At 44.2% G+C, this 23,439-nt stretch overlaps 1 protein-coding gene across 5 annotated transcripts in view; it reads left to right on the top strand.

The window, feature by feature from the left end:
* Positions 1–23,148, top strand: part of DENND5B (DENN domain containing 5B) — a 120,164-nt gene extending 97,016 nt beyond the window's left edge. For all 5 annotated transcript variants that reach the window (XM_063319223.1, XM_063319237.1, XM_063319229.1 and 2 more), the window contains 13 exons: positions 608–739; positions 1,590–1,742; positions 2,234–2,312; positions 3,535–3,616; positions 8,899–9,027; positions 10,260–10,381; positions 12,081–12,226; positions 13,974–14,092; positions 15,181–15,368; positions 17,042–17,124; positions 17,290–17,416; positions 18,227–18,401; positions 19,260–23,148. In XM_063319223.1, the coding sequence (XP_063175293.1) occupies positions 608–739; positions 1,590–1,742; positions 2,234–2,312; positions 3,535–3,616; positions 8,899–9,027; positions 10,260–10,381; positions 12,081–12,226; positions 13,974–14,092; positions 15,181–15,368; positions 17,042–17,124; positions 17,290–17,416; positions 18,227–18,401; positions 19,260–19,443 (1,719 nt within the window). In that variant the 3' untranslated portion in view covers positions 19,444–23,148. The remainder of the gene's footprint in view (positions 1–607; positions 740–1,589; positions 1,743–2,233; positions 2,313–3,534; positions 3,617–8,898; positions 9,028–10,259; positions 10,382–12,080; positions 12,227–13,973; positions 14,093–15,180; positions 15,369–17,041; positions 17,125–17,289; positions 17,417–18,226; positions 18,402–19,259) is intronic.
* Positions 23,149–23,439: the final 291 nt, after the last annotated feature.

Below are 23,439 nucleotides of genomic sequence, written 5' to 3'. Positions count from 1 at the left end.
TTTGGTGTTTGGTATCCTAAATGTCAGTTTCATTTAAAATGAGCTTCACTTGTAATTAAGAAGTTAATGGAGAATAGAATCCAGTCTGAATTTTTTTTTCCCCCACATAAACAGTCCAGTAATGTAATGGATGAAATATTTCTCCTTCACTAGGTGTATTTCTTTTTCCTCTGATTTCTTTTCAAAGGATTTTTTCCATTCATGTACAGCCTGCAACAAATTAGACAAATGGCTTTTATGTTTTTAAATTTTTTCAAGTGAAAACCAAATAACAATGGAAGGAAACTTGATATTTTGATTTTATTGCTGAATGAAGGTATTGCACTTTAATGCACTTGATGTGGCTAACTTTGTGCTAGTGGTTAACAGCACGGTTCACTAGCTAACGTTGACTGTTTCGATTCCACACAGGAAAATATCTTGTTTTTCCCTTTGTCAAAAGGAAGCATTCCACTTCTCCAGCCCAACACCTAAGCATCAGACAAATCATGATGTTGTTCCTAGATTAACACTAGCTCGTTCCTTTTCACCAGCATTTGCTTGCCTAGGATTAGGATGAGGAGAATCCCTCTGGCTTGCAATATCTAAAATTATTGTTTATTTTCAGAAGTACATGCAGGAGGCGAGGAGTTTAGGAAAAAATTTAAGGCAGCCCAAACTCTCAGACCTCTCTCCAGCTGTGATTGCGCAGACCAACTGGAAATTTGTGGAAGGGTTACTGAAGGAATGTCGCATGAAGGTAGGTCCTCCCCCTTCCCGCTCTCCCCTTGCTTACACTGAGCCTAAATAGCGTCTGCAGATGGTGTCCTCAAAGCCCTTCACAGCTGGAATGCCGTTGGTCCGTTGGTGTACCAGGCTATTGCAGAGTGGATGTCCTTTTAGTGTTACATTTTTCAACTACTAGGAAAGAAAGGAACGTATTACCCCTCTCCTGGTTATGCAGTCAAAGTTGGTGAAAGGAGTGAAAAGAACAGGAAGGAGAATCAGCATGATCAGACATCTGAGGGAGGATTTCCTTCAACTATTCAAAATGTAAATGTAGCCTAAACATAACTGGCTTGAGACACTCGGTCAAAAAAGGGAGCATTCAGCACATGCAACTGTTGTGCATGTTGCTTATGCAGAGCAAATGAAGTATAGCAGTTTCTAATATTAAAGAAGCTTTTATAGCCATGGAAAAATAATTTCTTTGTGTCTGTTGCAGCTGATGGTATACCGTATTACCTGAGTTTTAATAGCTGTAACAAGGAGAAAACCAGATACTGAGTAAGACTGAAATGTAGCTGGCTCTGTAGTCTGTTTTTCATACCGGTCGGTAATAGATAAACAGTGTAGGAATAGGACAATAGATAAAGGGTATAGAAATGGGACAGTATGGAGTAATCATGCAAGTTGTTTTATTTTGAGTGGGTTTATTTTGGTTTTTATTATTCTTTTTAATTTACAATCTCTGTAAAGCGATTTGAAGTTTCTCTGGTCAGGCCATTAGCGATGGTTTCTAGATTAAGCATGTTTAACTCCGCTATAGGTTCTGTCCCTTGTTGGATAACATTCTTGGAAACCTTTGGGGATTTTTTTTTTTTTTAAAGACTAAACGCATGTTGGTAGAGAAGATGGGCCATGAAGCAGTCGAACTGGGACATGGAGAAGCCAACATAACAGGTCTGGAGGAAAATACGTTGATTGCTAGCCTCTGCGATCTGCTAGAAAGAATCTGGAGCCATGGTCTGCAGGTGAAGCAGGTTGGTAACTGGAAACTTGGGACTTTGTGCGTACACTACTCTAGCAAATACTAAGTGCCATCTCTACCTTTTAAGTGGCTACTCACTAGTGTCATTCCAACATTAAGTGGGAGGTCTTTGGGATCAGAGTCCCTGGTTCATGTCTTGTGAGGTCTTGGGGGTCTTTTTGACGGGTGGGTTTCTTTGTTTGTTGGGTTTTTTTTGAGAGGTATCTCTGGAAATTGCAATGACGTTGTCAAATAGGTGTTTGGGTTTCTTCTCTTTCAATCTTCAGAAGGGAAACTTGGGGAGAGGACAAGGAAACCAAGGCAGGTGGTGTGACTCCTAGACCAGTGGGATGGTCCTCTCCTTTTCCTGAGGTCTCATGGCCCAGGAGGGAAGGATTGATTCCTGGCCCACGGAAATGCAATCCCCTTACTTTGCTGTGTTCACTCACTTTTTTCCTTTTGTTTGATTTATTTAAAGCTATGTACTACATGTTCAATTTTCAGGGGAAGTCTGCTTTGTGGTCCCATTTACTTCAGTACCAGGAGAGAGAAGAGAAGCAAGAGCATAGTGCAGAGTCCCCAGGTGAGTACTTGGCAGTTGACTCCATGAAAGGTCCACCACAGTGAATGAACTTGGGCCTGGGAGGAACAGTGCAGCCACACGAAACCCATGCAGGATTTTCGGTGTATTTGCTTGCTAATATCACATTTACATTTTGAGACCTTTCATAATCATTATGAAGATTCCTTGATGTCTGGACAAAATAGGTGGACATAGTTGGAGGCAAATGAACATACTTATTATCCCTGTCTGGACAAACACTTGATGGCTGTTCTGTACCTTCATTCCCTTTTAACCAGCATTGAGTGGGGTGTGAGAAGCAATGCTTCCACATAAGGTGATTTCTGAAGGAGCTGCAGGTGTGAAGCTGTGGCTAAGACAGATGTCATTTTTTCTTTCAATAAGCATAATCTGTCTCTCAAATCCCAATGTGAATAACTCCATGTTCAATAAATCTTTATACTGGTGGATGGGAGAGTTCAGAAGTTGTGTAATTAATCTCTATCTCAGTTTGTGCTTTGGTTTGGCCCTTTACAATCACTAAATTCTTCTGTGTTGTGAGAGAGGTTGGTTTTCTGATGACCTTGACATCTTCCTTCCCACAAGCTGCTGCTGGGTATTGTAGTAAACATCTCTGAACTTGAGTGGATCATCTTCCAAGGACTCTCCAATCCTCCAAATCCTGCAGACGGGAACTTTTATGAACAGTCCTCAAGGACACATCTATGGACAAACTAGTCTTGCTCGTGAAAAGACTTTGTAATAAGCTTCGATGAGTAATGCACTAAGCAATCTGGCTGGCAGGCACAAATTCCTGACGGTAAAATGTGTCACCACAAAGCAGTTTGATACAAGTAGTGGAGCACAGAAATGTATGGCATTTTTAGCATCGAATATGCTACTGTAGCTTAATTTTGTCTCGTCCTTCTCAGTTGTGAGCTTTCCATGAAAACATATTGCTAATAAAACTCATCACCCTACAGATTTATGTTAATGTATTTCACATGCGAAGAAGGAAGCTGTTAAATGTCCGAGTTCAGTGCTGGATTAAGGAAGGAATAGGTGATTTATTAAGTATTTTTCATTCTGTCTGCTTCTCCATTTCCAGGATAGAGTTAATGATAATGCACAGGAACATTGCAGTTACCAGACATTTAAGATTGTTTTCAGCTGTATGTAAAGCAAATGCATTGCAGACCATACTGTAATTTTCTATTAACTTCATGTATTTTCTCCATTGTAGTTGCTGTTGGAACAGAAAGACGAAAGTCTGATACAGGAATTACTCTGCCTACTCTGAGGGTTTCCTTGATACAAGATATGAGGTATGCAGTTTTCTAAAGCATTAATTGTGGTTTTAATTGTGTAGCATAAGGTAAAGTTCCTCACTGGCTTTGGGTTTACAAGGGCTAAGACAATTAAACCTTCTCCTTAGCCCACATTCAAAGCTACAGTGCATTGCCTTTTTATTATGCAAAACCTTTTTGCATGTTTACTTGATTTATTTTAGCTAAAAGACAATGAAAAACACAAGTTTTACTGCGGGTTTTGTTTTCCCAGGGGTTCTTCCAAGCCAACTTCTACAAATAAGAGGGGATATGTTGAATTCCTTGGTACTTGGAATTTTTTTCTTTGTGTTTGTTTTAAAACACTGACCAAGCAAGCACAGTTGATAGACAAAGCAAAGGGACATAAAAACCTGCTCGCAATGCCTGAGCAATATTCTTTCTTTTCAATTAGCATTTTATGTCAAATAGTAATAAATGTACAAATTTAGAAATGTAACGAAACTTGGAATTTGGGTGAGTTTAAAGTTGGGGTGTGAAGTAAGGGCAGGTGCTCTGTAGGAGACCACAGCCTGGCTCTGGAGAGCTTTTTAAGCAGTGTTGGTCGGGAAGCGGAAGGATTAGAGAGTAAGGAGGGATGGATGAAGATGTGCTGATGTGACAACACCAGGCAGTTGTTCTTCAGGGCATCTCCTTGATCAAGCCACTGCCAGGTCAGGCCGCTCTTTTTGACACTTCGCTTGCCGTGGCAAAGCATCGCATTGGGGTAAAAGTGGCATCAAAAGCGGGGAGGAGTAATGCAATAATGCTCATCTCTAGAGAGCTGCTAGCAATTGCTGGCAATTTAATGCGTGAGGCAACATGACTATTGTTTCTTGTAATACCATGTCCTTCTTCCATGTAAAAATGTGGAAAAAAATTTTATGGTAAAAATAAGATTAATTATAGTTAGTTCACAAAAACGTGATTACAGTGATGTGATTTTTACCGTGTGTGTTATTACAGATATTTTTTTTTCAATGTGAGATCACACAGATTAGTCAGGCTTTTCTGAAAGAAGATGACTGTACTTCCCACCTGCAGTGTGTGACCTTTTTGTTTGATGCTATATAGTTTGAGTCTTGTGCTCTGATTTTGAAGAGTATGACGTGCCACATAAGGCTAAAACAACATGTGAAAGGGGGAGGGAGAATGTGTACAGCGCAATTAGGAATATAATGCCAAGAGGTCATTTTGAAACACGTGTCTGTCATTTTAGCATCCCTCTCATGGGACATGGCAGCTATTTACTTAATTCAGCCCTGTGAGGCTGACGGGCATGTAGAGGGTCAGCCTGAGGAAAGGATGAAGGAGGATCTGGAGCGGAACGCGGCATGCCGGGAGGGGATTGCTGACGGAGGCAGCCGTGTGCGCTTGCCGCTGCGTGCATGCGTTTTGTCTTCTGCGTCCTTCCACTTGAGTAATGAAAGCCCAGCACAGATCTGAGCTCTCTTGCTTGAACCACATGAGCGTTTCCGCTGCTTTTCCGAGGAAAAAAGTGCAGAACACTACCTTTTGTAGTATCTTGGGTATTTGTGATTGTCCACGAACATGCCTGGTCATAGAAAATGCTGGGCAGATGGTGAGGTGGATTTTTCATTCCTAATCTCGTGGCATACTTTCTTCTGCTTGGAAGGAATGCTGCTTAATATTTGTTTGCACACACAGATTTATGCTGAAGTTAGAAGGATGGGTAATTGTTAAATTGCCGGGGTTGCAGTGCTACCTGAGCTAATGGCTAGAGGATTAAGCATTGCCTTAAGCACAGCTTGTTTTTGATGGCTCATGCAAGGTTATGTAAACAACTTAAAAAGCAGGGCTGAATCACCGTCACACTCTGAACCTGCGATGAGCCTGTGCTACAGGTAACGTGGTGTGTCCTCTGCCTCCCGCGCAAAGCCGGGCATTTTAGATGTGGTAAGGAAGATGCTCAACGTGTTTGTTTCGGTTCTCTGCACGGAGAATCTCTGCACAAGCGTGTTTGGGGTTTACCCTTCAGCCTTTTCCCCAGGCGAGGATCTGCAGCGTCGCTCCCACCCTTCTTCCAGCTCCCTGGTAGACCCCTGCCGCAGGCTGCCTCCTGCATGGCCTCACCCCTCAGGCACATCGCTGCGCATCCAGCCAGACCAGTCAGCGCCAAGGCAACTCCCCGAAACCTTTGGTCCAGCTGGGTTCAAGTTTTGGGTCCTTCCCCTTTGGGCAAGCTCTTCCTTGCCACCAGCGCTTGCTTTCATGCCCGTGTCGTGCCTCGCCTCCTGCAGGGAGCTTGCAGCCGAGGACGCGAGCCCCGGGTGCTGGGCCCACGGCAGTGATGCTACACCTGCTGCAGTCAAAAAGAAGCTGGGTTAGCAAAGACCTGCTACCTACACGGGACGAGCTAGTACCGCTCGTTTCTGACTGCACTGGGATCGGGAGCAGTCGCCATCCTCGGGGGCACGGTGATACTGAGCAGCTGTAACCTCTTCTGTCAGCACGGCTACTTGCAGAGGAAGTGTCTCGTCATACCCCAGGCTTACATTTGACAGGGAAAATAGATATTTCTTTATTACTAATGGGATTAAAAGCAAGTCCCAACCTGGGGAGATGCATTGAAATTGCTGTTCAGTGCCCTGACAAGAAGAGTTTGCTGTGTGGTGGTGAGCATACGGTGCATACACTGAGGTCACTGATAAAAATAGAGCTGTTCTGACTCTCACAACTGAGACTGAATAAATTTGGGTTCCTGAATGCTCTGTTCTGTTACGCTGTACTTTTGCTGACAACAAGACTGATTACTGAATCTTTTTAATGTTTCTGGCAAGCTGCATGGTTGCAGATCCTTATTTTTCCCAAATGCACAATTAATGACAATCCGGTCTGAACCAGAAGCAGGTAACGAAGAGGTACAGAGCATGCATGGAATAAGATTGAGTCCATCCACATTTGAATCTTCTCACAGTAAAATAACATATTCCACTCAGTGTTTCATATTAGATGTAATTCCAGCCGAGCAGTCGGGGGGGAAGGGGAGGGAGGAAGATGATAGTCTGTGCTTTGATCTTCCCTTCTCAAAAGACTTGAAACGTCTGAGGAGAGTGTCTCAACAGATGTAGTTGAGTGTAGTGCACCTCCTGTTTCTCAAGGACTCCAGATCACGTGCCCGGCTGTCTGGGCAGAAAGGTCTAACGCTGCCTTCCACGCTCCGAGCCAGGAAGAGCTTTCCAGTGCCAGGAGCAAGGCTCTGAGCAGTGATTCAGCTGGTAGGCATCGCTGCTGACGGAGGGAGGCTGCTGAGCTTGCTTATAAAGGGCAAGGACTTGTATGTGAGTGTAACGGTTTCAAACTGAAGGAGGGCAGATTTAGATTGGATATTAGGAAGAAATTTTTTACTGTGAGGGTGGTGAGGCACTGGAACAGGTTGCCCAGAGAGGTGGTGGAGGCCCCATCCCTGGAAGTGTTCAAGGCCAGGCTGGATGGGGCTTTGAGCAGCCTGGTCTAGTGGGAGGTGTCCCTGCCCATGGCAGGGGGGTTGGAACTAGATGATCTGTGAGGTCCCTCCCAACCCAAACCATTCTATGATTCTATGTAATGTGCCCTCCTGGGTTTGTTTTACAGCTCACTGTGAGTTAGTACTTCTCACCTGGTCCATCAGAGAACTACCCATGTGTCATTTTAGGAAACAGCAGGAAAGTTTCTTAAAAAAAAAAAAAGACTTTTTTTTTTCTTTTAGAGGGGTTTTCAGTAACCTAGTTTTTGCCACTGGCAAGCTACCATTACTCCTATTGATTGTTTCTTCCTGATGGTGCTTCAGATATGTACCTACAGCCCAGAGGCGTGTGATGCAGGCCCCTCAGCTTGGGTGGCAAAGGTACATCTGTATTTTGAGAATTCGGGTAGGTTAGTCTGGTGGAGAACCATGAGCTATGTCTGGTATCCACCTCACTTACTCAGAGCAAACATGTATTTCTGGACAGCACTAAGTTGTACTTTGCAAATTTGCCCTTAAGGTCCTAGTCCTGTTAATTTGGAAGCTCTATAAACAAGAGAGTATTTTTCCTCAAATAATGCAGGGTCTAAATATAACGCAAAGCACACGCTTGGGCATAACAGATGGGGGAGAGCACGAGACAGTGAGACTATACTAGTCACCATAAAAAGCATCAGTCACAGCATGACTTTGTTGGATTTTCTTTGGAGTAAATATTGCCGCATTCCCTAACACTCAGCAACGCAGGGAGGGCCTTCAAGGAAGACACGGGAGTTGGAAAGTGAATCGCGGCAGAGATCAGTTCAGGCTCAGCTGATGCTACTTGGAGCCTGCCACGGAGGTTTGGAGGCCTGAATTGCCTGTGCACTTAACATGCAAACTGTGTGAAAATTAAGAAATTGCAGCCTTTTCTTTCCCCTGCTGGAAACTGTTACTCATTTTTCTTGCTCTTTATTTAAGCAAGTGGGGGGTTTTTGGAAGCAGCTTCACCCTGCCATGGCAGTTCTCTTCCTCTTCTAAAGCTCCCTGTGCTCTAAACCTAGAGTTTCTGGCATTCTCCAAACTCTGAAATATGGGAAGTTTCAAAAAAGAAGAGCAAAACCATAGAAGAAAGCCCCTATGGAGCAGTTCTGCTTTCCTACAGACCAAGCACGTGGTGGAGGGCTGTTCAGATTATCACTTACACAAGGGCCTCATATCCCTGAAAACGTGATTCTGCTTGTGACTGCCTGTCGCTGTTTTTCTCCAACAATCCTCTTTTTCTCAGATTTCCCATTGCTGCTGCCATCGAGGGGGTTGTTAGTGCCTTCAGAGTAGACTGTGGTTTGGAGAAGCTCTGAAGATGTGTGTTTGTCCTCTGCCCTCACAGACATACCTGTTCGTGTCAGCAGCTTGAGGGAGCCACTGTGATATAACTGGGTCTCACAAGGTGGCTGCTTTTTTTAAGTGTTAGCAGTTGTCCATGAGGACATCTACCTCGGGCAATGCAGGGATGAACAGATCTACTCCTGCTCGCCTCGGCCAAGCCAATGCCAGGACACAGAGCAGCTGATACAGACTGTAGTGCCTTCGGGTTGCAACCTGCCGTGCCCGGGGTGGGCTGCCCCACATCCCTGACTCAGCCCGGGGCTACCGGGGGTCTCAGTGCCGCAGTGCAGGGCTCTGCAGGGCTGCGCTGGGGGTCTCCTTTCTCTGAAGGTGATGTCAAGAGATGTTTTCTGATTCAGCCACTGCATCACACTGGATGTTGCCATTTGAAGAATGTAAGATTTTTATGATTCATCTGTTACTATTTTTTTTTTTCCACCCGTTTCAGGCATGTTCAGAACATGAGTGAGATAAAGACGGATGTGGGGCGAGCCCGAGCCTGGATAAGGCTTTCACTGGAGAAGAAGCTTTTGTCTCAGCACCTGAAGCAGCTGCTTTCCAACCAGGCACTTGCCAAGTAAGCGGTCTCTTTTTCTCAAAGCTTCACTTTCATGTCTTCCTCAGTGGCGTGTCCAGGTGCTCTGCGGGCTCTGGGCACGGCCAGGTGTCCTGTTTGGGTGCCGTGACTTCCAGATAGAAGTGATTGAAGGGCAGAGGGTAGGTGGGGGAGGAGGTACTGCTCACCCAGCAGGGCAGGAGTCTCCTCATCCGCCTGGAAAAACAAATCACAGTTTTCAGGAAGGAGGCATTAGGTTTTGGTCAGACCAGTGCGTTGATCCAAGCCACTTTGCGGCCCTACAGTCACTAGATCTTGTGCAAATGAAGCGGCAGGAGCAGGAATGCCCCTTTTCTCACAGCAGCCCTGCATTACGTTGACTCAAGTGAAACGCTGGCCCCCATCCTGACTGCTGAGGAGCTGGGTTAGAGGCCAGTCCTCCCGGCCACGTATCAGCTCACCCAACTTTGCCTCCTTTGCAAGCACAGGCACTTAAGGATCTGCCTGCATAGGTGTTCCCTGACTTCATTTTCTCAAAGCAATGCGTTTAGAAAAAAAAACCCAAACCTTACTGCATGCAGTTCTTAGCAGAACTGGCCCCGTGATGTTGCATGCGTGATTATGCCAGAAGCTACCAAGTGCTCCAATCTGCTAACGGGAAGAAAGAGGAGTAGCTGGAGACACTCACCTCTTGGGTCATCAGCTAAAGGCGTGGTGGCAGACCTGGCTTTTCCTGAAGTGTCATCTATATCTATTTACCTTAGCAGCTTTTTGGGAGTCTGTTGCCGTCAGACTGTGGGCACTGTCAGAAGCCTTTGCTTTCTCCGAGTGGGTCCAGGTTAACTCCTGGTGTGCGTTTGTCCTGCTTTGGGCAACCAGTGGTATATGCTGGGCTCGCTGAACTGAGAGAGCGGCAGGAAGACCCCTGCTGCTGCTTGGTGCCTTCCACGCTTTCGCGCCTTCTGCTTAGTTTTCTCTGTCACAGTATGGAGCAGAAGGAAGATTAGGTTATTAGACAAGGCTATTCTACGGTGGGAAGATGGTAGTGTGAAGCCAAAAGTGATCTGTAAAACATGTGTAGCACAGAGGGTAAATGCCCCCGATGGGTTTCTAGCAGCTTGCGTCAGCTAGGGAATCTCACTGTTCATACCTCCCATGAAGATCAACTCTTCATTTGGTGTTTTGAGATTCAAACACCTTTTAAGACACGTGGTGCTTTTTCAACAAGAAAGCAATGTATTTGTTTCTACCAGGAAACTTTACAAGCGTTATGCTTTCCTGCGCTGTGAAGAAGAACGGGAACAATTTCTGTATCACCTGCTCTCGCTCAATGCTGTGGATTACTTCTGCTTCACAAGTGTCTTCACCACAATCAGTGAGTTGGACAGTCAATTTTTTTCCCCCTGAATAGAAATTAGTTGCTGTCATGATTTGTAAGAGACGATGTTGCTGTTGCTGGTGCTTGAGTAGCTGAGCCCTTATCTGGAAACCTTGGTTGTTGCTGTCTTGGCTCATGGGTGCTGGGTGTTGCTCTGGGAAACCAGCTGGAGAGCCAAGGTTGTGTGGGAGTGCTCTTGGATAACAGCAGTGCACAAAGGAGAGTAATCAGCAGAGTGCCGCTGTAGCACTTGATTTTCCTCGCCGAGTTGTGTAGTCTCTTTCATCTTCCCTCCCAGACAAGTCCTCTGCATCCTAATGCTTCTTTCTGGCCTTTGCTAATTGCGCATCCTAACAGCCTGCTCTTCACAGACTGAGAAAGGAGACGGAAATCTTAGAGGTTGAAATACAAGGCACTGCTGTGCTGTATATTTCAAATCTCTTTTTGTCTCTCCTTAAATGCCAAAAAGATTCCCTCTCCATTCCTCTGTTGTAAGAAGGAGAGCAGAGGTTGGATTGAAATCCAAAAATGAATCTTTGTCTCTCCAGCACTGGGCAATGTGGAGAAGGCAGGACCCCATGAGATGCCCTAATTATTTGGATTCACCTTGGCAGCCCTTAATCTTCATTTCCCTGCCTGCTCAGGGTGAAGCGAAGCAAGAATTTTATGTGGTTGTCAAAACAGGCACTCATTCTACTTTTTTCTCCTCTTAAAGCAATAAATCCCCTCAGAACTAGCACAGCGCAAAGAGATTTATTCATCCTTGATTACCTTGTTTCTGCGGGGCATCCAGCTTGGCAGCTTTCCCTTGTAGGACAAGCCCTTGGAATTTGAGCGTATTTAAGCAATATCATTGTATGGCTCGCAAAAAGTAAAAATGCTGGCTTAGCTTACCCAGTCAAAAAGGCAGCTCGTGAAACGCAAGGAGAGAGTGTTGCGGTGCCGGGGTGCAGCACCTCAGTCAAATCCAGACCGGGGCGGCTGGCAGTCCTTCGGGACTTAAGCGGGCACGGACGGTGCCGATTTAAAAGCAAATAGTAATGATGGTGATAACGATAACAACTATTTTGTTTTTTTTTAAAATGAGGAGGTGTCCGCAGAGACACATCCGGCTCGAGACTTTGAAGCTCCAGCATCTCCGACATTCCCTTCTCCCCCGTAACTTTCCCTCTTCCCCCTCTTTAACCCCTTCATCCCGCCGGGGGCGGCCGTTCCCTTGCCGCAGACCGGCTTTAGTTATCCTTTCCCTGGGCCGGCTCCCGGCCCGTCCTTGCGCCGTCCCGGCTCCGCTCCTGCCGCGGGGCTGCAGCTCCACCGTGCGGCGCCGCTGCCGGCCGCCGCCGGCACCCCTGCCTGCAGCGGGGGCGGCTGCAGAAGGCGGCAGCCCCCCCGCTTCCCCCAAAGCTGGGCTGGTGCGGGGCTGGCGTGGGGCCGGGAGCCCTGCGGAGACCCTCCGTGAGCGGAGAGTCGCCGCCGCCGCAGCGAGGTTTGGCCTCGCCCTTGACGGGGAGAACCGAGGAGGAGGAGGAGGAGGAGGAGGAGGATGTCTCCTCGTTAGGCTGCTGAGACATGGGGCAAGAACTTGCCTTTCAAGGGAGCGGCGTGGTTTACTCCAGAAACTGTGTTTGCTCTGAGGGGAAGGGGGTCCGGGGGGGAAACCCCAAAACTAATTTATTTTTATCCTCCCTGTTCTTAGTGATCCCATATAGGTCCGTGATAATTCCCATCAAGAAACTAAGCAATGCAATAACCACATCAAACCCGTGGATATGCGTGTCGGGAGAACTAGGAGATACAGGCGTAATGCAGATTCCTAAAAACCACCTAGAGATGACGTTTGAGGTGAGTACATGCTCTTTACGTTTTACTTTTCAATTTGAAACGTGCTTCCAAACAGATACTAATTTAGTGAAGATTTATTGTCTTAAGATCACAGCATTTCAGATTCTGGGAGGCTTTCAAGGTTGCTGTGTATTCAAATACGTACAGGAAAATAATGCTGCCTGCCCCTCCTGTGCTAGGTGCAAGTTTCTTGTGAGCACATACCTCTTTCACTCACAGGTTTCATTGCTGTCCCTGTCCCAGCCCAGGGATCCTCTTCTCACCTGGCCAATCTACTTCCACGTCTCGTTCCCTTCCACATCTCTTTGCCTGATTTTCCCTTTCAGGATTTGTTTGACTCCTTATTTCCCTTCCAGGTTTCTTTTCTCTTTTTTCAATCTGTCTTCCCACTTACCACCACCCAGGTCAGGTCCCTTTCTACCTCTGGCCAGTTCCAAATTTCTTCTCCTCCTGCTCCAGCTCCTTGTCTGGCATTGCTTGCCTTCCTTCCAACCAGCCAGTAAAACCTGCAAGCTCTTCAACTTCCCGGCTTTTATGTGCTACCCCCAGCAAACCGTAGAGCCGCCATCCCCATCGGGCTCTTTTCTCCGTGCTCGCTGTGGTTTTCTCTTTGCGTTTGACTACCCGGCGTTCCCCTCTGCTTTCCCACCCATCAGTCACAGGTTGGCTTGGTGCCACCTCAAAGCAGCTGGCAGTGGGAACGGCAGGGAAAGCCCCGTCAGGCTCTTTGTAGCTCCAGGCTGTACCATATCCAGGAAGGAGTGATTTCGTAGGAAAATCTGCTACTAAAATTGAAGTTGCATCCATTGAGCATCTGGAGACTGATCGTCAACAACAATAGTAAAAAAACCCCAAAAGCCTCTTGCCAAATAAAGGTAGATTTTGACAGAGGATATTTTCACGATACAATGGCTGCCTCTCCTTCAGATATTAGTATTTTGTAGAAAAGATCTGCAGGCTTCTAACAAGCGAAATAACATATTTAGACATTTCTAAGGACCATGCTAACACTGTTCTGGAATAATCCTTTGGCTGAAGCTTTCCTAAAATGTCAACTTGGGTAGCCACCCACTATGGAAAACACCAGCCCAAGCTGCTTGTTTGTCAGTATTAGAAGCAATGAAAACCAAGGTCTTGCAAGGGAAGTATTCAGGTGACATTAATAGTTGTTGCTGCCAGCCCCACCTACAGTTACATGTTGCACTGGAATTCACAGTCCCTTGTTTCCCTTATTCTGTCTCTTTGTGATGCTAAAAGAGTCTCATGATAGTGATTTTTGTCTTGCCCAACAATAAGCAAATGGATCTTTGAAAAGAATAAAGGATCTAGGGACTGCTTCATAGTGTAGAGTGTGTCAGCTGCAGGTCAGTATGCTCAAAATGCGTTTTTGAAAAGCTGTTTGTACTGAAGATTGTTTCTTCTAGGAAAGCACACCTTTTTATCACCTTAGCTCAGAAATTTGTAATTAATACTTCTCAGAAATATTCAGAGTGAGGGCTCACAACAAAGAATGTAATCTCTTCACAAGCCTTCAACAGTTTTATTTCAAGTTATTTCTTTTCTCCTGTCTTAAAATAATTATTCTGCTTTTCAAAACGCTCTGCATGTTTGGTTGAAAATACTTGCTGTATAAATCAAAGGAAACTGCATAAAAACATACATTTGAGACCATATGTGTGCATGTGGTGGTGGTGGGGGGTGTTGTCTGTTGTTTTTTAAATTAAGTAAAAACTGTTATTCATTCCAGTGCCAGAATTTAGGGAAGCTGACGACCGTTCAGATTGGTCATGACAACTCAGGGCTGCTAGCCAAGTGGCTGGTTGATTGTGTCATGGTGAGAAATGAAATAACAGGACACACGTACAAGTAAGCAACAAGTTTTAATTTTCTTTGTCTGAAATTCTTACTTGCTAAATCTAGAGGAAGCAAGAAGGCATTCATCTTCTCCTCGGTTGATGGAGCACTGTGGGCTGATTTGGGTACCCGATAGGGTTGGGTTGGTCTCCCCCACCCCCGGTTCTCTCACTTCAGAAGCCCTCGGTGCAGTCAAATAATCTGATAAATATTAAATGAGACTTAAATGTAGGACTTTCTTTGCATCTCTTTGAGACAGAGCGTACCATATGGATACTTTTGAAGTGATTCATATGTTTGTGTCTAATAATTAAATCTCTTGCTTTAAAGTAGTCTGGTAAAATTGTGCACAAATGAACTCTTTAAACCCCCAAGGGCTGCAATGATAGTTTAGGGCAAATCTTTGGTTTCTTTTTCTTTTAAAAATATTCAGATGTCTAAGTACTATAACAAAGGTACAGAAACTCAGATTACAAGAAAATACAAGTTTTTGATGATTTCTTAATCTTCTATTGAGCACATACCTCTTCTGTTGAAATGGTCTCCTAACTCATCATTGGTTTTACAAAACATCTGGCGAAGCAGACAATTTTTTTTCCTAAATGCGGGCTTGGAAAACCATAATTCAGAGAGGTGAGCTCCAGAGCTCAGGGTTGGCCACAGTGTATGAGGGAAAGTAGGAGATTGGGGTACAAGCACTGGGGGTATGGACATGTGCATGGATTTCATTAGGACAGTGGATGAGGTCAAAAAGTACAGCAATAAAATGTGAGGTGAGGTTTGAGTACGAGGAGACATCACAGCCTCAGCTGGGTGGGAACTCTGTGTGGGGATTTAATTGTTAATTATCACAATATTTGTAAAGGCTGAATATCAGTTATGGTTGCAAGTGAAAGAGGTGAATGTAGTTTCCTAGTGTGGTGCTATCAGTTGTGGTGCAGGGGATGCTGCCTGCTGAGTTCTGGTTTGTGAAGAGTTTCTGGCTACAGAGTATTCCCTGCCCGTTAGCAGTGTTTGTGGGCGCGAGCTGTCCCTCTAACTTGGAGATCGATCTGGACTACCTGTGTGGCTGACCTGTGCTTGTGCTGGCTGCGTGGCAGGTTTCCCTGCGGGCGATGGCTGGGAAAGGGCGTCGACGATGGCAGTTTGGAGCGAATACTCATTGGAGAGCTGGTGTCCTCCACCTCTGACGAAGAGCTGGCAAAGCAGTGCCGGACCCCCCCCCAGCAGAAATCTCCTACCACGGCTCGGCGACTGAGCATCACTTCCCTCACAGGGAAGAACACCAGTAAGTCCTTTCCTTTCTCCCCAGGGCCCTAGAGAAGGGGGCGGCAACCGCTGAGAAACAAAGCTCCTGTGAACAGGAGAGCTCCTACTGAAGCAAGGGTGGTGCAGAGGAACAGCTGCGAGCTGATGAGTTTTTCCGGCCCTGGTTTATGTGTCTGCAGCTTGCTCTGTGACTGTACACGTTGCCTCTCTCAATGTCCCCGTTTGACACTTGAGAGATAATAATCTCTTTTCTTGGAGCGTGGAGATATGAGATGAGGGAGGAGGAGGCAGCAGAATTTGCAGTAGCTGGTGCTGCTCAGCTTCCCGGCTCACTTTGCCGTCAGTGGGAAGACAGTCCTCCCCGAAGGGCAGTTCAGAGCCTGATGTGGATGCTGTGAACGGCCTTCTGGAGGAGCTCATCTGCAGAGGGACCCTAGGTGACATCAACTTCATGGCCCTAAAATTAGCTTTTATGAGTAACTGCACCTGGCTACAACTGGGTGTGGGACTGTGAGGGCCACGTGAGGCATTCTCCGCTAAAGCATACAGATGAGCACAGTGTAGATCCTGTAGATCCCGTTCATAAATCTGTCCGGCTTCTGTAAAATTGGAGGACATGACTGCTGAAATGTCGAGCAAGGAAAGATTAGCCTCCAAGAGCAATGCAGCTTTTAAAAACCACCACGGGACCACTGCAGTTCTTCACACATGTGAGTCTATATTAGCTGGAGGAGTGGGCACCAGAGCTACTTGCAGAGCATATCCTTAGGTCTGAGAGCACTGAGGCACAATAATTCATTTCTCTTGTGAGCTACATGAGGCGCTGTGTTAGACCTGCCAAAGACTGTGGAGGTCGTTATGTACTAAAATGATACTGAATTACTCCATGCCTCCAAAATAACAATTGTAGGACAAGCTAATAGCAACCTACATATGTCTGGAAAAATTTGAAAGGACTCATAGAAAAGCCGTGAAAATGATTGAAGTCTGGAAAACATCTGCTTAAAAATAAGTGTGAATAGTTCATTCTGTTTTAATCAGAAGGAGAATGAGGGACTGGGTGATTTTCTGCAGGTACCTGTATAGGAAGATGAGGTGGAGGCAGGTGGAGGCACAGCATGATTCAGTAGCAGAGGCATACAGCTAAACAGATTCAGAGCAGAAACAGGGCATATATTTTAACACAGAAGATAATTTGCCCTTGGAACCATAAATAAGGAATATTCTCTGCCTGTGGCCCCTCACACTGGTACAACGACTAGATGTGTGCCTGAAATAGATACTTGTTTTGGGTCATTGTAGGTTCAAGTCAGGAATTAATGAGTGCTGGGTTTTCTGGCCTCTGTCACATAGAATTCAGTCAAACAACTGGGCTACAACCTTTTGGCCCATGTATCTTCCTGTGAGGGTTGCCATACTCTATGTTGAGCAAGATGTGGTTAACTCAAATAAAATATTTATCAAGCCAGATTCTTGGATTGTGCATTTTTAAGTAGGACGATTTGTTGGACTGTTACAGGGTTGCTCACAGTTGCTTGTGATTAAAGCTCAGATTTACCCAAGACAAATCATTGCCTGAACACTGTTAAAGATACAGAATAATTCCTGCAGTTCAAGCTATTTCATCATGAGAATTTGATTAATGTTTTGAAGTTGGTATCTTCAGCTAGTATGCTCTCCATCATTTCACAGAGCCTAATGCGGGACAGATCCAAGAGGGAATCGGGGAAGCCGTGAACAATATTGTGAAACACTTTCACAAGCCGGAGAAAGAGGTACTTCCTACTTTTCATTACTTGCCTGGTATCTGCAATGCACGTACATATTTTCATAAACAGAAATGGAACTGAAATACTAGTAGAGACCATTAACCTTTAGATTTGAAGCTTCTGGCATACAAACAAGGCAGGTTGTACTGACAGACTCACCCTTTCCCACAGAGAGGGAGCCTTACCATTCTGTTGTGTGGAGAAAACGGCCTGGTTGCAGCACTGGAGCAGGTCTTCCACCACGGATTCAAATCAGCTCGCATTTTTCATAAGAATGTCTTCATCTGGGATTTCATAGGTAAGCCGGTATGTGATTTGGAGGCAGAAGGAGAAGAAAGACTAGGGCAAAATGGCTACTCACGCACAGACCTCGGATTCTTGTCAGCTAGGGTGCCATTCGTTCCTGCCTTGCACCTGCTGCAGGTTGCTTAAAGTCAGTGAGAAACAAGATGGAAGACGAGAAACACTAAACTCTATATAAGGGATGAGTGTGAGTCTGTGCAGAAATTTAAGAGCCCGTCAAATTCTCGTCATTTATTCATAGATGAATGTTCAAACAGCTGCTTTTCTACCCAGAAAGAAGGTAGGCTGGAGGTTGGGGTAGAGTAGCAGTTGATGTTAGGGGGAGAGCTGGCAAAGGGCAGGGAGTGAAAGGTTTAGATTTCTACTTGTTTATGAAAACTTTCCTAATCACTGCACTGGTCTTTTGGTGATGCTTATCTGTAGGCCTGTGTTGCGGTCATTTAAGATGTACTTATTCCCTTAAAACACGCTCGCAAGTTGAGATACTTGGCCTGGGGGTAAGTGCTTACTCAGAAAAGGTGAAAAATCAAAACTGATGGTATCACTTACAGTGAAACCAGTGATAGGTGCTCTGGTGCGGCTCCTTGATGTTTCCTAACTGTATTAGAAATCAGCCGGTCTGCTGACCACTGCTACGTAGCAAAGGTGGAGATCCCCACCTACCTATGGTCTTCAGAGTGAGGAATCTGTATATAAACTGTGCAATAGCTCTCAGCAGGTTCTTTTTTTAAGGATTCCCTTGTGTAATTCTATGTCACAATAAAGTACTTCCGCTCACTGGGTTCTGATTTTCTCCCTACCACAGAGAAAGCTGTTGCTTATTTTGAAACCAGTGACCAGATTGGAGACAATGAGGAGGCCCTTTTGCTTCAGAGATCTTCGTGCAAAACCTTCTGTCATTATGTGAATGCCATCAATACAGCTCCAAGGAACATCGGAAAGGATGGCAAATTCCAAATTCTGGTTTGCCTGGGGACAAGGTACTTAACTGCTCTTCGTTTTATGTCCCCTCTTGCATTCGACTAGAAGAATATTTTTACACCGTTGTTACTACCTTTAGTTTTCCATTTTAAGACATCTCATACCTATCTATTATCCAGTACCTATTTTAGGCAGCTTTAATAATGCATGAAAAATTGGAACAAAGAAGCAGTAATGATACATGGCTAGCGTCTAAACTGCTAAAAATGTTTTGAGCTCTTTTATAACTGTTAGCTTGACAGTCGTATGTATGAAATCTGTCTTGAAATTGTATTTTTGATGAAGTGCTGGCTTTGGGAATGCAGAGTTCCTTTGCCAGAGCCGGTGCACTTCTAAATCCTCATTGAATCACTTTGCCTATGAAAATGGATGTCTGTTATGATTTTGACAAAACTATTCTAGATGAATCTTTCTTTCCTATTGGGATGCTTTCTGTCTTGCTTTTGGGCGGGGGGGGGTTAGTTGTATTTTGGAGGGTGAAAGTTGGTATGTCTAGAAATAAGTACCATTTTTTTTCTTGTCTGTCTGGATACATGGACAACCAGTTGGAAAACAGTCTATTGTTTTTTCCTGAGTTTTAATTTCCCTGTTTCTGATCTGAAAATGTTGCTGAATTCTTCCCAAGTTAATCATCCAATTCTGCTGGAATCTTTCCATCTTCCTCCAGTATGTTCAGTTACCTGTATTTTACCAACAAAATCAAAGGTTATGATTGCACAGGAAACTTTTTATGTGCAGGCAACATGCATCACCCGCAAAAAGAGACTGCGTGTTTTGGGTTGTGTTCTTGGAGAAGAATTTCAGTTTGAGATCTGTTGTACCTGGTGCTAAAATAATTCCTTCCATCCCCTTTGCAGGGACCACTTGCTCCCTCAGTGGATCCCGTTGCTGGCAGAGTGCCCGCCCATTACAAGGATGTATGAGGAGAACGCTCTCCTACGGGACCGCATGACTGTCAACTCCCTTATCCGAGTCCTACAGACATTGCAAGATTTCAACATCATCCTAGAAGGATCGCTCATTAAAGGAGTGGATGTTTAGCATGGCTTTGCTGAGAACTTCATTATTCCTTTCCCAAGCAAGCAAACCACAATTGGAGACCTGTCAGGACTTGAACGCAATGGTAGTGCACCACTGTAAGGCAAAGCTGCCGGTTGAAGCGGGAGTGGGAAGCCCTATTTGTGCCCGATGGGGACTGTCCTCTAAAGCTGCAGAAGGCTGAGATGCAGTATTGTAGTTTATTTGAAACAGAAATTTAGTATAAAATAGAGTATTTTCATGTGTTAGATGTGTGTAAATATGCTATCTTCTTTAAGAAATTATATTACTCTAAGAAATTTTTCTTAGACTGAATGTTCTTGTTCTGACTATGAGTAGTTTAAGCCCAGGGGAAGGACTGGGGGGAGGGAAGGACCGAGGTGGGAAGGGATGCCGCTACTTGCTTGCAAGGAAGAAGCCAATCAATGTGTAAATATAGCGCAAACTCAGCAGGGCTTTTTTCAGGTATTGCAAATTAATACAGCAAATATCCTTATGTAGCCATTGTGATCGTCTCACTCTTGGAAATGTTCTAAGTATATGCTGGTTTACCCTATTGTACATGGTCTCCCTTTTGAGTTTTGTTTTGGTTTTTTTTTTTTTTTGTTCCAAGACTTAATCCTTTCCATGCACGGAAGTTGTGAGTTGTATTTTTTTTTTTTTCTGTAAGGTCTTTTCTGTCACATCTGTTGATCTCCAAAAAGGGAGACAAGTGTTGAAATGCTTAAACACTGCAGAAGGAGGACTGCTGTCAGCCTTGGAGCCTGAGAGTACGAGACACCTGTTTAAGGGGTGCTGCTGCAGCCCGAGATTGGGAACGATGGCTTGTTTGACTCGCTTGGTGTGTCCCTTGCCTCTCTAGATGTTCTGATGATTCCCCCTCGCCCTCAGCCACTTTGTGTTGTGGATTACTTTTTCCCCCCAACGTTGAGGAATTTGGTTCATACCAAATTCTTGCTGTACTTGAGAAGAATCATTGCTGTAGAGCCACAAACACCGATGTTGCTGTGCTACTGAACTGTATCAGCTGGTTTTGGAATGCTGACAGGTTACGAGTCTTCCTTTATCCCGCAGCATGAGTGTTCCTCGGAAGTACAGGATCTTTGATTACTTTTTTTTTTTTCTTTTTTAACTATCCAGCTACAAAAAAAAAAAAGAATTATGCAAAAGGAGTAAAAAAAAGAAAAGAATCTCACTTCAGCATTTTGAGGCTCCTCTTGTACACTCTTTCCAGTTAATGTGTTAGTAATACAGTGTGTGTATATAGATACAGCTCTTGAAGAGGAACTGGGAGCAACTGAAATCCTGTATGCTAAAAATTGAATGATAGATTACATTAAAATCTTGTGGATACCATGCAGTAAATATGGAGCGTATTTTCCGTTCCTGTGGATGGGAGTTGGAGGGATCTGAGGCCATAGTTACCTTCATCTGGTTTTAGTTTTGGGGGGTTAGTTTAAATATAAGTGCTTGTTTTCACTTGTTTATTCCCTGTGATCTCGGCCATTTTGTCAGCCGATTTCTGTGGATGTGTCACTGTCAGCTGTGGCTTGGGGAAGGCCCCTAACTGGTACTGTAAGTGTATTGCCTTGCACTGTGCTCTCAAGTGGCATTAGGAGGGACTTGGGAATGTGTGGGCAGCAGCAGGTCTCGGTACAGTGCGCACGTGGTGGAGAGAGGGCTGAGAGATAAAGAAAAAGAAAGAGAATGAAAATTAGGGTTTGCTTTCACACCTGCCTTTTGTCAAGCTTCTCTGCTTTCCTGTGGTCCTCCTGCTGTCCCGTTCTTATAACAGCACTCGCTTTACTGTCAAAGTTTCACGTCATGTTCCCAGCTAGAAGAAAACCCTTCATGTGACTTCATTTCATTAGCAGGGAGAGTTTTAGGTTGTAGGAGATTTTTTTTGTTTGTTTCTAAGGAGTAAAATAACATTGTCAGGGAGGCGTTGCCTTTAATGAGGTTTCCAGCTTTTAATAACCGTTCTTTCCTCCTGGGCTTGTACTTCCTTAAACTGACTAAACTCATCCCAAGTCCTGTAGGCAGCACTGCCGTGTCACTACTGTGGGTGTGAGTAACTAACGTAAAGGCTGTGAATGGTGTCATGAGTTAGCAGCCAGAGCCCACGGCTGTGCGACATCTCTCTCAACGTTTCCAGAAATGTGAAATCTGAGGTGTTAGGGTTTTCTGTGTGGCCAGGCAAGTCTGCTTAAAGTCAGCAGAAGATGCATGACAACCCTTCAGCAGCAATTGAAAATGCATCCCTAGTACTTAACTCTATCAGTAAATTACACGTTTAGCACCAGAAACCATGCGGCAGCGTTATTTGGTAATGACTGCTTAGCATGTTTTGATTTCTACTGCAACTCAAGCCTTTTATGTCTAATGAATGACTGCTATACATGATTTTTTTTTCACACCCAACCCAGTCTAACTGACTTTCATTTTAGTGAAATAATAACCTATTTAGTCCTTGGATTTCTTTGCAGCATCGTCTGCATTTGCTAGCTGGCTGCTTCTCCAAAGTATACTGCTGCATACTTCTCCAAAGACTATTTATGACTGAAGCAGTTGTGACATTCATCCACCATGCCACGGGTTAAGTGCAAGCAGGATAAAGTAGAAATGTGGGCACCTCTTAAAGGTGTGAGCACCTCTTAAATGTGGGCACCTCTTAAAGCATAGATGAGAAAAGCACACACAGAGAAAAGGGCAATAACTACATAAAGTCTTTCTGAAGTTTGAAATAAGTCAAAACCTGAGAAATTTTAAAATTCAAAACAGGGCCTTCCCCCATTTCAAACTACATTAAGGAACCTTTAGCACTTAATTTTAACACAACTTCACATCAGCTTTTTCAGCAAGTGTTGACTTGTTTGGTTTTGTCAGGTTTCTCATCTTATTAATAATACAATAAAAATTATGTGTGTCTAATATTTCCTTGTAGGCAATAAAGCACCCTATGATATGTTGAAAGGGACACAGCTGAGTGCCTCAGATTCCTAGAAGACTAATTATTTGACAACCTTGGGAGTACGGTTCTTTGTAGTGAATTTTTATTCTACCATGTTTGTTTGTTTGTTTGTTTTAGTAGACTACTCTTGTTTATTGGAAACTGTGAGGTTTTTTCTGTAAGGTTTACAGAAATCATTCTACCCCCTAGAATGGTGAGAAACCCATCAGGATTCTTCTAAACTAACACAGTTTTTACTTCAGTGTTAAAGCACCTTCATTTGTTGAGAAAGGGAATCTTGGAAAAGACCAAAGCTCTCTGGTATCTGCTTTTTTTTTTTTTTTTTTTTTTTTTTTTTTTTTTTTTTTAAATAATCCTATCTAATACCTTTCTGCAGATGTCTGAGTTTGCATAGTCCTGTTATACTAACATCCAGCATGGTAACTTGAGGGAGTCAGAGAATCAAATGCCTCACTGTTGTACAAAACGTGTATTTATAATTCTCTGAAATGAATGAAATTCTACTGTTTAGTGAAAAATCTGCTCATGTTTATTCCGAGTTGGTTTGTGTAATTAGATATCATTGGTCAAAAAAATGTCTTTTTAGAATAGTTGTGAGATGGCATATTTGAGAAAATTCCTTCTTTCAATCAAATGAAGGTGCGCATCTTAAGGGGAAATATTGTATGTTACACTTGAAATGTACAAATGTGCCCTGTATAGCTTAAAATGATCCTTAAATGTCTCCATTAAGTATATTTTGTCTTTACATTATTACTAACTGAATAAGAACTGGATTATTTTCAAGACGACATTAGTAAAAGTATTGTTATATCAAGCACTTTAACATACATATCACAAAACTGACATGGGTTTTTCAGGTTTTGAAGTACATTGAAATACAGCTTTTCATGCTACGTCCTTTACAAATAAAACTGTGAGAATAATGGACGGTGTCGCTTTCTCCTTCCAGAGGAACCGAGAGATTCGAGTCTCAAGCCGAAGAGCTGATCTGAACCGGGAGGGCATATTTCGTAAAGGGAACAAGT

The sequence above is a fragment of the Chroicocephalus ridibundus genome, chromosome 1 (assembly GCF_963924245.1).
Source record: "Chroicocephalus ridibundus chromosome 1, bChrRid1.1, whole genome shotgun sequence".
Lineage (NCBI taxonomy): Eukaryota > Metazoa > Chordata > Aves > Charadriiformes > Laridae > Chroicocephalus > Chroicocephalus ridibundus.
The sequence above is the reverse complement of the archived record's forward strand: the minus strand, read 5'-3'. Positions and strand labels throughout refer to the sequence as shown.